The following is a 15629-nucleotide window of genomic DNA, read 5'->3' as shown; positions in this document are numbered from 1 at the left end:
ACTGTGTTAGATACATATCCTACATTACGCTGTAGCGAACATTATAGAATGTTTGATGAGTTAGAAGCAATTTAATTTGTGAGTCAGAACCAATAGAACTCTACAGGCATCTATACATTATACAGTATACAGTATGTTCCCACACATTTTTCAGAAAAACCAATGACTACTAAAAGCTGTTTTATGTGTATCTATGTGTAAAATAAAGAAATAAAACGAAATAAAATAAAAATATTATTTGTACTTTATATACTGAGTATAAAAATAAACATATCACTCTTTATGCATTCATATTTTTAGAATAACTTTGTATGGAGTACCAGGGTTTCCTGCAGTGGTATCCAAAAAGCAGTGTCACCTGGCCAAATAAATGTGTGAACGCTGACAGGGTGTTCACAAGAATCCATATCTAAATATTCAATATGGCTTGTTCGTGTCTGTGTTTCATAATAATACACCACAAGATAATTTGCCAGCCAGCAGCTGTGATGGTATGTAATCACATTGCTCTCAAGTTAATTAACCCATGTGTTTTTTGTACTTGAATAAGATAAATCATCAGTCCAAAATCTCAAACATTAGAGTTTTGGACCCTTGAAAACAGAATTTCTTCAGAGCTGAATCATTGAGTCACAGACAAATACAGTCTCCCTTCAAAGCTTCCTCTTAATTTTCCAAGTGAAAAAAGACTTAATGCCTCAATTAACCCAAAATAATAAAAGTACCTCAATAACAAAAATAACTCAATGTTGTCTTGATGCATAAAGAAAATAGAAAATAGTCAAGTACAAAGTTCTTCCTTGGGCAACATCATAGTTAGCCTACAGTACATCTTTGACAAATTCTGTATAATCAAAGTAGTTGTTGTGGTCAAATAACATCTTGTTCGGGATAATATTGTTTAGTTACAATAATGAGATAGCTAGTACAGTAATTTGGCTGATGAGTTTCTGGTAGTCTAGTTGTAATAGTTTAGCTTCTTTAATTAGGTGACTGGATGGGATCCTTGGATTGATTCATTCCTAAAACCCCAATAAGCAAGATAGACCAAGTGGCCTTCACTTGTCTGTAAGCGTTCTCATGTTTTAGGTGCGTGTTACAACACTGACACACCATCTTGGCACTTTTTTCAGAACATTACATATTGTTTTTCATAAATAATAAACATCCATTTTATGGTTCTTATGGTTTAATCTATTTTCTCAGGTGTGAAAGAAAATGTAGCTGAAACGCAGAAGGAAAGTGAAGCCTCAGACCTCAGAAAAGAGGGTTCTCCCTGCTGGGGGTCTCACCCTGTGGAACACCATCTCACAATGTCCAAGAAGGGTGCCGGCAGCCGAGCTAAGGGAGACAGACCTGATGCCTTAGCTGCTTTACAAGCTGCCAATGAAGAGCTCAGGGCCAAACTGACAGACATCCAAATCGAACTCCAGCAAGAAAAGAGTAAGGTGTGCGGCTCTTGCTTTATTTATATACCTTTGAAGTGCATCTGCTAGTCGGCTATAACAAGAGTACTAGAAATAATTATCCAGCTAGTTACAAAAGTGCATTACTACAGTGTGGAATTATTATTTCCTTTTTATGATATTTTAAAATCTATTAAATTTATGAAAATTTTAAAATTGATTCTGGATGTGTATCACAACTACAGTAGAAGAGTGGAAACATCATCTTTGAAAGCAGGTAAGGTTCGATTCACTTTGGAAAAGAGAAAATAGAAACTACTTACTGTATTTGGGTCGAATTAGCCCGTGTCTTATGGAGACCAGAGGTTTCTGAAGGTCCCTCAGAATAACATAAGAGCACAGCATATCAGCAAACCATTTGGCAAACAAAATGATTTATCTACAGGCCAATATCTATAGGCCAATAGCCAATATAGTCAATACATTTCAAAACAGTTTAAAGTCAGCATTGTCAGCAATGTCAGTGGTTGACAGTATTAAACAGTTTACTCTTGTATTTTGCACTGCTGTATTACTCCATCATTTGTTGCTTAAGATTCTCCCAAAGGCGATCATCATCTATAGGACCTACAGAGTTGTTCATCCATTGGACTTTTACACTTACTGACAAACTTGAGAAACCTTCTCACCACTGTCAGTTTCATGTACTGTAGGAGTAATAGACACGGTACCTCAAGGTTACAGCATTGTCAATTTCCTGACACATTAGCCTGCCACATCTAAAGAAACAGCTTTTACTGTTTATTTTACTATGATCAAGAAATCTCAGGGGAATATCGAACAACAATTACTATAAGCTGGAAATGTGTGTAAAACTGTATTCTCAGTTGGCACATTTTTAATGTTTTACACTGTTATTACATTCTGCCCTGCTGTCCTCACTCACACATGGTGCCTTTCTAATGAGGTCATCCAGTATCAGTATATTCCGATTATGACTCCTGTTATAATCAAAAATACATTTAGCTAACATTAGAGGGGGGAGTCCATAAGGAATTTAATGTACTTGATGTTAATAATAATAATAATAATAATAATAATGATACATTTGGGTTACAGGTTAAAAAAGATTTTATTCTTATATGGTTATCTTTATGACAGTAGCCCACAGCATGGGCATCCCGGTGTTACAGTCCATATATTATTATAGTAGTCTGAAAATTTTTCTGGAATTTTAATTTAATTTAAGAGTTTAGGAAAAGTTGTATCATATCTGGTTAAATACAGGTTTAAGAAATTCTGAACTGAGATCTGACTAAAGAACTAGAACACCTTGAATAAATGATAAATAACAATGTACCCAATGTGAATCAAAAGTGCTTTAGAGATAAACCACAGAAATATCTCACCAAATAAATGAGTTTGAACATTCACCGTAGAACAGAATTTTTACAATACAGCTGTAGTTGTTATACTGTAAGTGTTGCATTGGCAAAATCCTAAAAAGGTTTAGTTATATTTTATTAAAATATAAACAGATGTCTGTAAGTTTAAAATATTTTTAAAAATACATTCAGGGCATTTGCTTTCAAATTTGGTGCACCTCTTAAGACAAAAATCCAAATCTGCCCATATCTGCCACAAGTAAAAGGTTGTCTTAAAAGAAATAAGGCAACTTCTTTCATAGTGATTTTTATTATAACTTGAATTCACCACAGCTCCTTAAAGTATTTTATTCTGTTAATGAATGTAAGCAATGTTGAAATTTGCTATACATTTGTTTCAGAAAAGACATAAAAGTGAACTAAAAGTTATAGAGTAGGTCAGCTAATAACATTTGTTTTGGTTGTTATTGTTTCATAACATTAACTTATCTTAGAAAGAGAAATATACTGTATATATACATATATTAAGTAATGTGTTTAATTATTTGAGATTTACATATTTCTTCCCTCTCATTTATATTCACATTTTCATTTTCAATTTAATAGTGATTTTGGTATTTCAGAATCCGGCTTTGCAACATTTAAGTAGTCTTAAATCTAAAATAAATACCAGTAATGCATAAATCAAAGTACACGATGTTCATATGCTAAGATTTATTACAGTTGTTCCCTCTGTGGCTATATGTCATTGAATTCAGTAAGCTCTTTTTGTAGCACTGGAACCTTTTGTGTAAAATAATATTAGAAAAAGAACTGCAGTATAATGTTAGTAGTTGAGCTGGTAACAGTAATGAATCTCCTATGGCTTATGATGCATTTATATAGTGCTTTTCATGTCAAAGGATCTCAAAGTTCTTTATATACAGTACAGAGAAATTGTTTCAGCAGTTGAATTTAGGGGGGGTCTTTAGGTAGGCCAGATTGTTCAACCCCATAGCTAAACTTATTGTAGACTGGACTCCCTACTCAATAAGTGCCTTTAATGGGATCTTTAATGATCAAGTAGTCAGGGCGTCAGCTTAAAATCTCTTTCAAAAGACAGCAGTCTCCTACAGAACAGTGTCCCGGGTCACAATTGTAGGGAATTGGTTTGGAATTTCTGGTCCCCGGGGAAGAGTGCCCCTGACTGGTCCTGGTCCTCCAGCACTACTTTTAGTATCAACCTGCTTTTCTCACATTGCTGTTATGCTCAGCCTTCGGAAACCACTTTCTTGATTGAAAGCTTTCTTACTATTTTCTTGGTATATTAAACAAGACATTAAATATAGTTTAGAAAACAGAAAACTAGGCACTAAAACCACTAGAAAAAAAACATGCATTATTTATTCATATTCAAGACATGCCTGGGAAAATAAATTACAAATAAATACAGTGGAACAATGGACAAAGTACAGTAGTAATGAGGATCTGGTATAAGTTTAGATTTAAATGATTAGTACTGTAAGGCAAACATAAAATAATGTGAAGTTGGTTATTGTATCAAAAGTTTCAATTCAAATATGTCATTTTTATTAAATATTTAATAATAAATTAAGATGTCTTATAAAGTGATATGTTTTTAGAGGGAAGATTCTGAAGGAAATAAGTGTTGTGCTCAGTGCTACAGTATGAATTTCTTGAGTGTGGTGTCTATATTCATTTGGTAGGAATCAGTATCAATAAAACCTTTGTAACATCTTGTATGACTCATTGTCTCTGGTGTCAGTACACTGCATGTGCTTGGAGACCTTTCTATTGGATGAGAATAAATGCTATACAGTATACTGTACATGACATGTACTGGGTAGTTAGGTTCAGTGGTGTTTAGGGGAATTTGTGCAGGTATTGTGCAGCTTTGAAACAGTTTTCTGTTCCCAATGCCATAATTTATTTTTTACCTATTTTTTACTTTCTAGTTGATTGCTTTTTATAAACAAAATATAGAAGGTAATTTTCAGTCATTATGAAAACAGCATAGGCTAGCATTTATAGGATGTTTCATAATAAGTTGATCTTCATTTATTGTTTTAAAGTCATACAGTACTGCCATTCTGAGACAGGTCTCCTGTATTATACAGATGTATAAATTGATTTGACATGTTTTAAGGACTGCCAGAGAAAATTTAGTTCAATTGGGTTTAAATGTAACTCAAGAATTTATTCATCACCTTGCACAACTTTCCTCGGGTGTTTTGTGTAAGAACAGCAGAAAGAAGGCATTTAAGAAATAGCTCACCTGAAAGTGCAATGATTCAGCATTAGCTGCACATGTATGCCATGTAATATACTCACTTCTTTCTACTTTAGTATATAATTAATGCTGAAAATCATTTTATATGTGTCATAATAATTAAACTCATCTAAGTTAACATTTGAGACTTGATACCATTTATTCATTTGTCTCCTCCAAATATTAGTCCATATACTAGCATGTTCTAACAGTCCAAATAATAAATAGACACTATGGTTCTATAAGGGTTATGGTGGCTATAAACCAATTAAATATCAGGACTTGATGCTGTTTTTCCAATACATATTCAAGAAGGATGTTATTTATACTGTAAATAGCCCTAGCTTGGGTATTACTGTATATAGTAAGAACAGTATCTCTAATTAGATCATTGTAGATACTTCTTACTCCTATTATACTGATGGAAAAAAGAAACGCAACATCTTTTCCACACTCTGGCCTTCCCATCTGCGTGGAACAGGCTGAAGAATGAATCATCCGTGAAGAGGACCTGATGCCACTGCTGACGAGTCCATCACAGCCTCTGTCTGGCCCAAACCAGTCGTGTGTGATGTCTAGGAGGTGTGAGCAGAGGGCCTCTGACAGGTTGCCTTGCTCTAAGGCCAACAGCATGCAGCCTCACTGTCCTGTCACTGATGTGGGCATTGTGTCTGCCTGCAGTTTCAGCAGCAGTGGGTGGCAGATCTGAAACGATCTCTCAGATGACCAGTCTGATTTGTTGGTCCTGCTCTGGTATGGTCACTCGAGGGTGACTGGATCTTGGACGGTCATCTGTCTTGCCGGTCTGCTGAAACCTTCCCTGCAGTCGGGACACAGTGGAGTGGCTTACTCCATAGTGTCTGACAGTGCTGGCACATGACATGCCTGCCTGCAGCATGCCAATGGCCCTCTCCCTTGCTTCTGGTGACATTCCAGGCATTATGGAATGCACAGAAAACTGACTAAGTGTGGCCTTTTTCTTGCATTGACCTAAGCTTTGAATTAAGGCCTTTTTAAAGGCGTCCTGATCAGACATTTTTCAACCTGGACTTCGTTGGGTAAAAGTGCACCTAACGAGCTTTCGTGTGATTGGCAAGTTGCAATGCCTCACTGCACAAGCTGTATTGCTGGTCAGAGGGCTTAAAACAAATTGACAACTTTTTGTTAAAGTACACTAACTACTGTATAGTAACTATAGTATTCTCATTCCAGAAAATGTTGCTTTCCTTTTTCTATCAGTATATATATATATAAGTTTTTAGAAAAAAATATCTGGAGGAGAATACTTAGAAAGCAATAACATTTTAAAATATCCAAAAAGAATAGAGACAAGAATGATTAATGATCCCAAGGCATTGTCATCAGGGGACAGGCTAAAGGGGAACTGCAGTCCCAATTTCTCTGACCGGTTTCTAAATCTCAGTTGAAAAATAAATTAATTGACTGTATTACAAAATTTCACAGATTACAAATTAAGCACCCAATCATGCACTTTGTGATAGTACTGTATAGTCACCATGTTGTCAAGAGTTTTACAAGAACTGCGACGTGAAGCAGCCCTTCCTGCTCACTAGTTGCTCTAATGACTAATGTAACGCAATGTACAAGTGAATAAGTACAGATTGTGCAGACATTTCAATGGAGAAATGTTCCAATGTGATCTGCATGCAGAGTTAACAAGTAAGTAGTATTTATTGGCAAAACCATCTTGAATCAAGAGCAATAATTCTATTGGTTTAAAGAGATGTATTCACCAGCCTGTTTGTTTACGATGTAGTAGGGCTGCTTCAAGTCATCTGATGTTTTGCTGCCTTGTTCTGGATTGCAAAGAATGACAGCAATATGGCGCTACGTAAACCTGGAAATTTTGTCTATTTTGTTAGGTTTTACATGTTACTGTGTACATTTTACTTTCATTGTAGTTTGAAATGCAATCATTAATGCCAATTCCTTATAACCCCTAAATGTAAAAATAACATTGCAATTCCCTTTTAAGAGAACTAAATCTCTTCAGTCTAAAAAAGGAGACTGAGAGGAGTTTTGATTAAAATATATACTGTAGGGTCATAGGTGGATTAATTCACACACTGTAGCGAAACAAAGACCCAGGTTCACAATTTTTTATAAATTCACCAAAAGGGAATTCATTTCTCACAGAGAACATAATATGTTTCTCTACATAAACTGTTGTGAGTAACTGGAACACATGGTTAATACCCAAACTATTTGAAGAAACAAAAGTTTAGTTTCACTTAGCATCTCAAATACCATAAGATGGGTCGACTTGTCATCTCTCATTTGCATCCTTTCTTATATTGTTCAGTAGTGCACCAGCACAGGCTATATTTAATTAAAGGAACAAGACGATAGAAAGTAGATATCTGCATTGCTGACAAGGGCACAATATTGTCTATACCTTCATTCTACACCGGCTTGCATACATGTTATTGTTCTTGATCGACGTCTTTGTGTGGTGAAATGCATAATGGAGATTTATGCACAAAGTATGGTTTGAGTACTGAGATTTTTGAATTATATATTTATTCATTATACTGAACATTAACCTGAAAGTCCTAAAATGTAAAAACACACTCAAAAATCATTGCTCATGAAAGTAAATTTCCTATCATAGCAAGATGTCATTAACGTTAAGGTTAACAGTAAAAGAAAACTTTCAGTACAGTGTACTTACCACTATAAATATCCTTTTTATAACTGTTTAAATTTTGATGTAATCAGAATTCAAAGTTCATTATTTGTACCATGTTATTTGTTGCTTTCTACCTCCACAAGAATGTTACATTTGACAATCATTATTTAAAATAGATTTGCTTCATTTTAAAACCACTCTTGATTTAGTAATTCTCAGGGTGGTGTATTTGTAATATCATCAGAGAGATTGGTGGTTAAAGATGGTAGCTACACAATATTTTCAGGGTAACCATGGGTTACCAAATAATTTGTCTAATTTTTGTTTTACTTGTAACCATTTTGTAATGCCTGTTTAAACACTATTTCAAGAGAACATAATGGAATTAAAACAAATGGCCAAGTAAAAGATTTGTGTCATTCTGGTGAGCTGAATGTATCTGATTGCATCACTTTAATTTCTGCACTGGTTTAGAAAACATATTGTATTTCTTAGAGGATTATCTGTTACATTATTAGTTGTTCCTTTTTGCAGTACAAGTCAGGTTATCATGACCTGGCTGTCATAATAAAAAACCAGGACCTGTAATATCCTTGAGTGTCCATTAATTATTGGTATTCTATGGAAATTCTAGCACATATAAAAGTATTCCAGAAATTAGATGATTATTTAATCAGATAAGTAATGCACTTATGGAAACATGGTAGACTAATTTATAAATATTTTAAACATAAAGTACAGGGAGAAAGAAATATTTCAAGAAATATATACTGTATATATTGATCTGTCCATGGTGATGCAAGTGTTTTTGTTCTGTTTCAATCCATTTTAGGTCAGCAAGTTGGAAAGAGAGAAAACCCAAGAAGTGAAACACGAGCAACACAAGTCTGCAGTGGTGGTGACGGAATTGAAGGCCAAGCTCCACGAGGAGAAGATGAAGGAGCTCCACACTGCGAGGGAGACGCTGCTGCGGCAGCATGAGTCCGAGCTGCTCCGAGTCATCAAGATCAAGGACAACGAGATCCAGAGGCTCCAGGCCCTCGTCAACGCCCTGCGGGATGGCTCTACCGACAAAGTGAAGACTGCTCTGTTCGCTGAGGCCAAGGAGGAGGCCAAGAAGGGCTTCGAGAATGAGAAATCCAGGATGCAGCAGGAGATATCTGAGCTCAAGGGGGTTAAGAAACAAATGGAAGAGGCTTTGAGCATGGTTATACAAGCTGACAAAATCAAAGCTGCAGAGATAAGGAGTGTCTATCATCTTCATCAGGAGGAGATCTCCAGAATCAAAAAGGAATGTGAAAGGGAAATTCGAAGACTGGTACGTGTTGGCTCCTGTATTATATTATCACTAATTACTGAGATTAGTCTTATCTTCCTTTCTGAATTTACTACGAAATTTATATCAAATTAATTAAATTGAAATATGTGAAGAAGACTGATTCCTGGCAGTAAAAAGCATGGATTTCGATGTTTCAGGGGAGAACACTGTTTAGCTTTACCAACAGTGTATTGACTTTAAAGCAGATCATTCACAATTTGATAAAATATTGCAGTTTTGACATATCAATAAGGATGGTCCTAAATAACAAAGCTTAAGGATATCTTGAGACTGTACTCAATAAAGAGAGTAATTGTTTTAACCTGACAGAGACATCACTTTTAGGTGTTATCAAAACATCCATATGTTATGCTTGCCAAGGAATCTCTAAAAATCATTAAAATTACATGCCCAAAGATAAAAAAGCAAATGTAGCATTTTCTTACACTTCTGGGAACAGTTTGAGACTAACCTACATTTCACAGATATGACAGGCATCTTTATCATTGTGCTGCATGTAAGAACACAAGAAATATGCTATTTTTTTTTTACTGCAACAAGAGTTAATTAAAAATCTATAAATTGTATACAATAGCCCAGCATTTCCAAACCTTAACAGGAAACCATTATACAATATGTGTGTGTACTGTATATTGCATATATAGTGTCCTCCAGAAGGAATGGGATATCAAAGTCAAATCTGTTGGTTTTGTTATACAGTTGTGCATTTGTGATCGTGAGATTATTATTAATGATATAATTATATAATAATATGTACAATATAATATTAAAGTATTCAATATTAGATGGTATTAGCTGGTTGCATATCTCTTGGAGGCAATAACTACATGAAATCCTTAACCTACTGAGCTTGAGCTCACTAAACTCTATGTGGTCTCATTTAAGATACTTTGCCTGATAATTTCCAGAAGCTGTCATGCATGTCCAGACCATGACATTATTTTCACTATGGTAATTAACAAAAGTGTTTCCTGCAGATGTGTGTCAAGTGGCTGCAAGCACACACAGCTCCACTCCTTAGACACTGGACAACTCCACCATGCCAAAAAATCAGATCCTCTGCCCTAGCAGAGTGTTACACTGTCTAGATTTCAGGGGAGGATGTTACTTCTATATCGTGCTCAGTGCACTGAGACTGTCACACATACTTGTTCCAATTATGTCTTAACATTTTAGTGTGCTTACAGTATGTTACCAATTGGAAGTTGTTAACTGAAATACTAAAAAGTGTATGGGAAACACTGACAATGCTGAAAAGGAAAAGATTTGTAACTTATTTACTGTATTTTCATGTTTTTCAAGTCAGTCTTCAGAAGCTGTGTTTGATGACCTTAATTATTTTCTTTTCTACAATGTACTGCATGGGAGCTGAATTTGTTTTTGAAAGTCCAAAGGCTTACTGATTCAAAATATTGCAAGAAAGGATTAAAGTACAGTACGAGTCACCTTAGATATAGCTGAAGGGTTTGAAAATATATTCTTGCCACGCGATTTACAAGTAATACCAAAGTTAAAATGCAAAACATTTTAAGTAGGGACTACATTGGGCCAAAGGCAAGATTTATTTATTATAAACAATTTTGTAATCCATCTTTAAAACTACAATGTAAAGTGTTCCATTTAACAACAACACAAAAAACCTAGTTAGAATTAGAATGTAACATGTTTTACATTTTAATTGAGCTAACAGAAAGGGTGAACCTAATTGCACAGTAACTAATGATAAGGATATGAACCTTAATCAGGTTATTTCCACCAATTGGAATGAAAAATGATTTGTTAATTAATCACATTTTTAGTTGCTCTGACAAATCAGTTAAGTAGATGGCAGGTTTAAATCTCACATTTCCATAAATATTAATTTAATAAATTGAAGAAATTTGGAATAATGCAGATGTTCATATGCTATCCTTAAGTGCTAAAGGGAATAATTGCCTACATTTGGTACCATATTTAGAACATACACGTTTACATTCAAGGGAGCACCTTTGTTGAAATACCCTTTTCTTTTTTATTTCAAAGACGAGATTTCTTTTCAGAACTCTTTTGACAACAGACAATTTCACATGTTATTACAGTTTGGAAGGACAGGGATATTGTACCTAATTAGTATTAGTCTATTTTTGTGTATTTCTGTTCACTGAATCAGCACAGATAACATTGCTTTGTTCTATAATCGGAAGTCTATTTTTATTTAACAGAATATGAAAAAAGTAAAGAAATACTGAAAGTGCAGAATATCTCCTAAACAGGGAGAAAAAGCAGGTTACTGCATAAAGTCACTGTGGCTTTAAAGACTCAATTTGTAACAAGATATTAATGCAGATAGTCACATTAGTGTACATGTAAATGTACCATATGTACTACTACTAAATGTACACTATTTTAAATGTACAATTAAATCTGATTGAAGTACAAAATAAATATTTATTAGGTTGTTCGACCTTGGGCATGGGCACTATAATGGCTTTCTAGTCTGTTTACACAGATTTTTTAATGAAGACTCCTAGTACTGTATAATTTAAGAAAACTAAAACAAGTTGTGATGCTTGATTTCATTCTTATAAAAACATTAAAATTAAAAAAGTGACGAATTTGAATTAGTTGTAAAATATAATACTTTTATTGTGGACTTACTGTTTGTTTTTTAAGGTCCTTAAATAAACTCTGTGATTTGCATGCATTCCATTTTTTTTATTTGTAGATTTATTGTCATGTTTTAAAAGCACACCAGTTTTTTTTTTTCCTGGCCTTGGCATTTTGTGTGTATAGTAGAGTCCCTGAGTAGAATACTAAATTAAGGCCCTGTACCACGGTATATGAATGTCTGACTGAAGCAAGGCCACGAAATAATTCTAAAATCACCCTGTTTGCAATTCAACAAGGATTTCTAAGGCATTTCACATCATTGGTCCTTTGAAAACAGGCAGTTTGCTCTTATGAACTAGACTACTAGAGAAAAGCCCATCTGACACAGTGAAGTAGAGAATCTGTATTTGTGGATGGGGGGGCATTATATATTCTGTTTCATTGCGTGTTCGAGAAGCAGGGCACTGTGCACTGGAACAAACCCAGGAATAATCCGTAAGATTACAACTGAAGCAGGGAACTGATGTCTATTATGACAAATCGCTCTAGTGCAGTTTCACATAACAAGTCTGCCAATGACTGGAGGCTCAGAGGGGATTTCTGTCTGACTGCAGTCTTTGCAGCACTATAAATAGGTTGAAACATAACACACAGAAGTGTGGGTCGATAGCAAAAATGCAATATAATTGAGAATTGATTTATGTTAAATTTTGCAGCCTATTGTCCTGATTAAGCAAAATACATTTTCTAGGTGTGTCTTTCATCTTCAGCTGACCTAATTGTTTGGGGGTGATGAATGATTAACAGCTGCATTGTTTGAAAGGGAAACAGTAGGGAATACAAGTGAAAATACAGCAGCAGCTCCAATAGCTGGGGGTTGTGCAGAAAACAAAAGCCTCACTAATGCTGCTCTAATAACATTTTAGTTATTTAATTACACCAGAAGAAGTCAATATTTAAAAAAGCAAACTTCAAATGTAAAGAAAATTAGCACATAATCAGTGCTCTCCACATGGACATGGGGTGTGGTTTAAACACTTCATGATGCTGGCAGACAAGATGTGTTGTTGTACATTCACTTTTTCTTTCAAGTTCAAACACAGGAAACTTCTGACAGCCATGAAATAAGTGACTATTGAAAGCAGACAGACTCAAGTGTTCAAAGAGATCTGATAAAGTCTAACGGAAAGAAAGATTTTTTTCCTAAACTACAGTATAATGTGATACTAGTATGGTGTATCATATTACTCAGTATTTTGTCTATCAAAGAGTTAATTTGCAGCAAAAAGATTTTAAGAATTGGATAGATTTGTATACATATATGTACAGTATGCATTTAAGAATGCTGAAGGTACAGACAACCACTGTGAAGAACTATTGTGGAAAAGTTAAGTTAGTTCAGAAATATGTGCAGACTTACAGAAATACATATTTTTATTAAACAGCTACACTGTACATGCTCCAAACTTAAGATTTATGCTAGTTTATCATGGCTGAATAATTATTAACATTATTTACAGTGAATTTTATATCTATTACTTTTCAGCTTATCGAAAAGGACCGAGTCTTAAATAGCAAATTGAAATACATTGCTTAGACAAAGCGAATTGAAATACATTCTCATACATCATCTGGCAGACATGCGGCTAATGAACGGGAATGTGAAAAGAACCATGGGATTCGAGACCAGCTTGTTATGTGAGACAGAAAATGCAAATGGCAGTGCCACGCTCACACAAAGAAAGCAAACGTAGCCAACAATGATGCTTTATCAATGTTAGCACCTTCTGTTTCATGCTCTGTTCATGCCTTAGCACCTGCAAACTGTAAAAAAAGTGCTTTTAAGGGAATGAGAGTGACTGCTTTTAACCGGTGAGAACAATCACATGAGGAGACAACTGTGCTGTCAACAGTGATTGGTCGGCTCTTTCACTAAATGCTCATTTCAATTAGCACTTCAGGAATATCACTTACCATTCTAGACCGGGAATGCATTTGGGAGAGGGAAAAACAGAAACCAAGAAAGCAACTGATAATGTGGAAAATTCTAAATTTTTAAATTCTGTCTGTACTAATTTCTCCTTCACCACGCTGGCTTTTTACACCAGCTAAAATGAAGATGAGGAGATTTATGTGAGTATACTCTATTCTTATTTTTATAGCTCAAATGTATGGGAGTTATAAACCATGACACAAAGATTCAAGGCACAATAAGAACTAAAAAAATCCATTGGAATTACCAATATTATTTGATCGATGAGATTGAGAGACAGTGAGGAGTTTGACCACCCCTCATTGCAATTTCCATTTAGATGGCCTTGAAATAAAGTGGCCCATGTGGAGAGAGAAATGTAAATGATGCAGCAAGAGATCAAAAACACAAAAGACAAAACTTGTGATATTTTCATTTTTTGGATAAAAATACATTCTGTTTTCACTGTAACTGGTCTGTTTCAAACACTCCTTCATTTCAATAGCTTTTCTTCACATGTGCCCTTCTCTGTGGACAGTAAAAAAAAAGAGACGAAAAGGGTACAAGTAGTGCTTTCAGACAGCTGGTTAATAGACTGAGCACAGTGTGAAACCACAGCACTCTTCAGATTCTTTAGAGTTTAAGTAATATACGGTATGTGGGCAGGTTTAGTGTAAAATAGCTTGGAAAGGGAAAAGTCACCAGAACTGTGATTTTTCTAAAACAATTTTCACTTACATTTTAAACAGGGCACAGTGGTTATACAGTATATCAATCACTTTTTTCCTACACAGTTGTTATAAGCACATTTTACATATTTACAGTATGTGAACTCTGTAAGGATTTCCTATTTACAGGGAATGACAAGTGAATGATATAGTCTGTTGTAAATAGAAAGCTTGGGTGTTGTACTTTTCCTTTTATGGGCATTTTGTTGCTTGTAAAGCAGAATAGGTGTTTCACTTTAAGGGTGTTTAATTTTAAATGGTTTTCTTTTTTATGACCTTTGCACATTGATATTAATAGGGCTTCATAAAATAGGTTTTTGTTTGCCATAAATTAACTTCTTTTAGCAGTTTCCAAAATGACCAATGTCCTTTTTACTATAATACACAGTTGGTATAAACCATATGTACTAACTGTACTGAGTTTTCATACTTTGTGCCTGTATGTTCAAGGATTTCAGGGAATAATATAATTTTGTACAAACATTCAGTAGTTATTTATGTTTTACATAATGCATAGTTTTGTAATCAAGGTTACTTACCAATGATACTTACTAAATGAAGCAATCATAATAGTATAATGAAGGTGAAATAAAATGCATTAATCATGTCAAAACAATGTGAAGGATAATACCCAATAGAAAATTATGCAGGGTTTTTATTGTTATATGACTGTTTTAATGTCAGCACAAATTTTGCCTAGTACTGTATCCTGATATGCAAATAATTCAATATTTTAAGGATTGTTACACTGAAATTATAGAAAATATTAAGGAATATTTGAAAGTTCTGTATTTTTTTAATAGAGTACCAAAACAGAACAATTAATGAAAGCTTTAAACCAGTTCTAACCAATTTATTGTGGGGATGTATTGTATTAACTGTTGATGGCAATTGTAATACTCTAACAGTATAAGCCTATTTGTACTCTTACAGATGTCTGTAGATAGAAAGTGAAGCCACTGTCTGCATCGTGATATAGAGTGGGGGACTTCACTGAAAGGTTTCCATGGTTACTATAGATCTGTACAGTGCATCCGTGTGTGATTCTGTTCTGTTCTCCTTATAGATGGATGAGATTAAGTTAAAAGACAGAGCAGTCTACGTGCTGGAAAGAGAGCTTGGGGTCCAAGCTGGGCAAACTCAGAGACTCCAGCTCCAAAAAGAGGCTTTAGATGAACAGCTTGTCCAGTTCAAAGAGGCTGAACGACATCTGAGTAGCCCGAAACGAGAGGCTCCTTATGCAGGTGGTGCAGGAGACGCCTCAGATCATTCAGGAAGTCCTGTAAGCACT

At 34.8% G+C, this 15629-nt stretch overlaps 1 protein-coding gene across 1 annotated transcript in view; it reads left to right on the top strand.

Annotated features, from left to right (window-relative positions):
- The first annotated feature begins 1304 nt into the window (after positions 1-1304).
- The window catches only part of jakmip3 (Janus kinase and microtubule interacting protein 3), a 32934-nt gene continuing 18609 nt past the window's right edge, over positions 1305-15629 (top strand). Inside the window, exons 1-3 of the mRNA XM_088917087.1 lie at positions 1305-1448; positions 8543-9028; positions 15405-15620. Of these exons, the coding sequence (XP_088773213.1) occupies positions 1314-1448; positions 8543-9028; positions 15405-15620 (837 nt within the window). The 5' untranslated portion in view covers positions 1305-1313. The remainder of the gene's footprint in view (positions 1449-8542; positions 9029-15404; positions 15621-15629) is intronic.

Source organism: Atractosteus spatula, chromosome 5, assembly GCF_055471065.1.
Source record: "Atractosteus spatula isolate fAtrSpa1 chromosome 5, fAtrSpa1.hap1, whole genome shotgun sequence".
NCBI classification, from domain to species: domain Eukaryota; kingdom Metazoa; phylum Chordata; class Actinopteri; order Semionotiformes; family Lepisosteidae; genus Atractosteus; species Atractosteus spatula.
The sequence above is the reverse complement of the archived record's forward strand: the minus strand, read 5'-3'. Positions and strand labels throughout refer to the sequence as shown.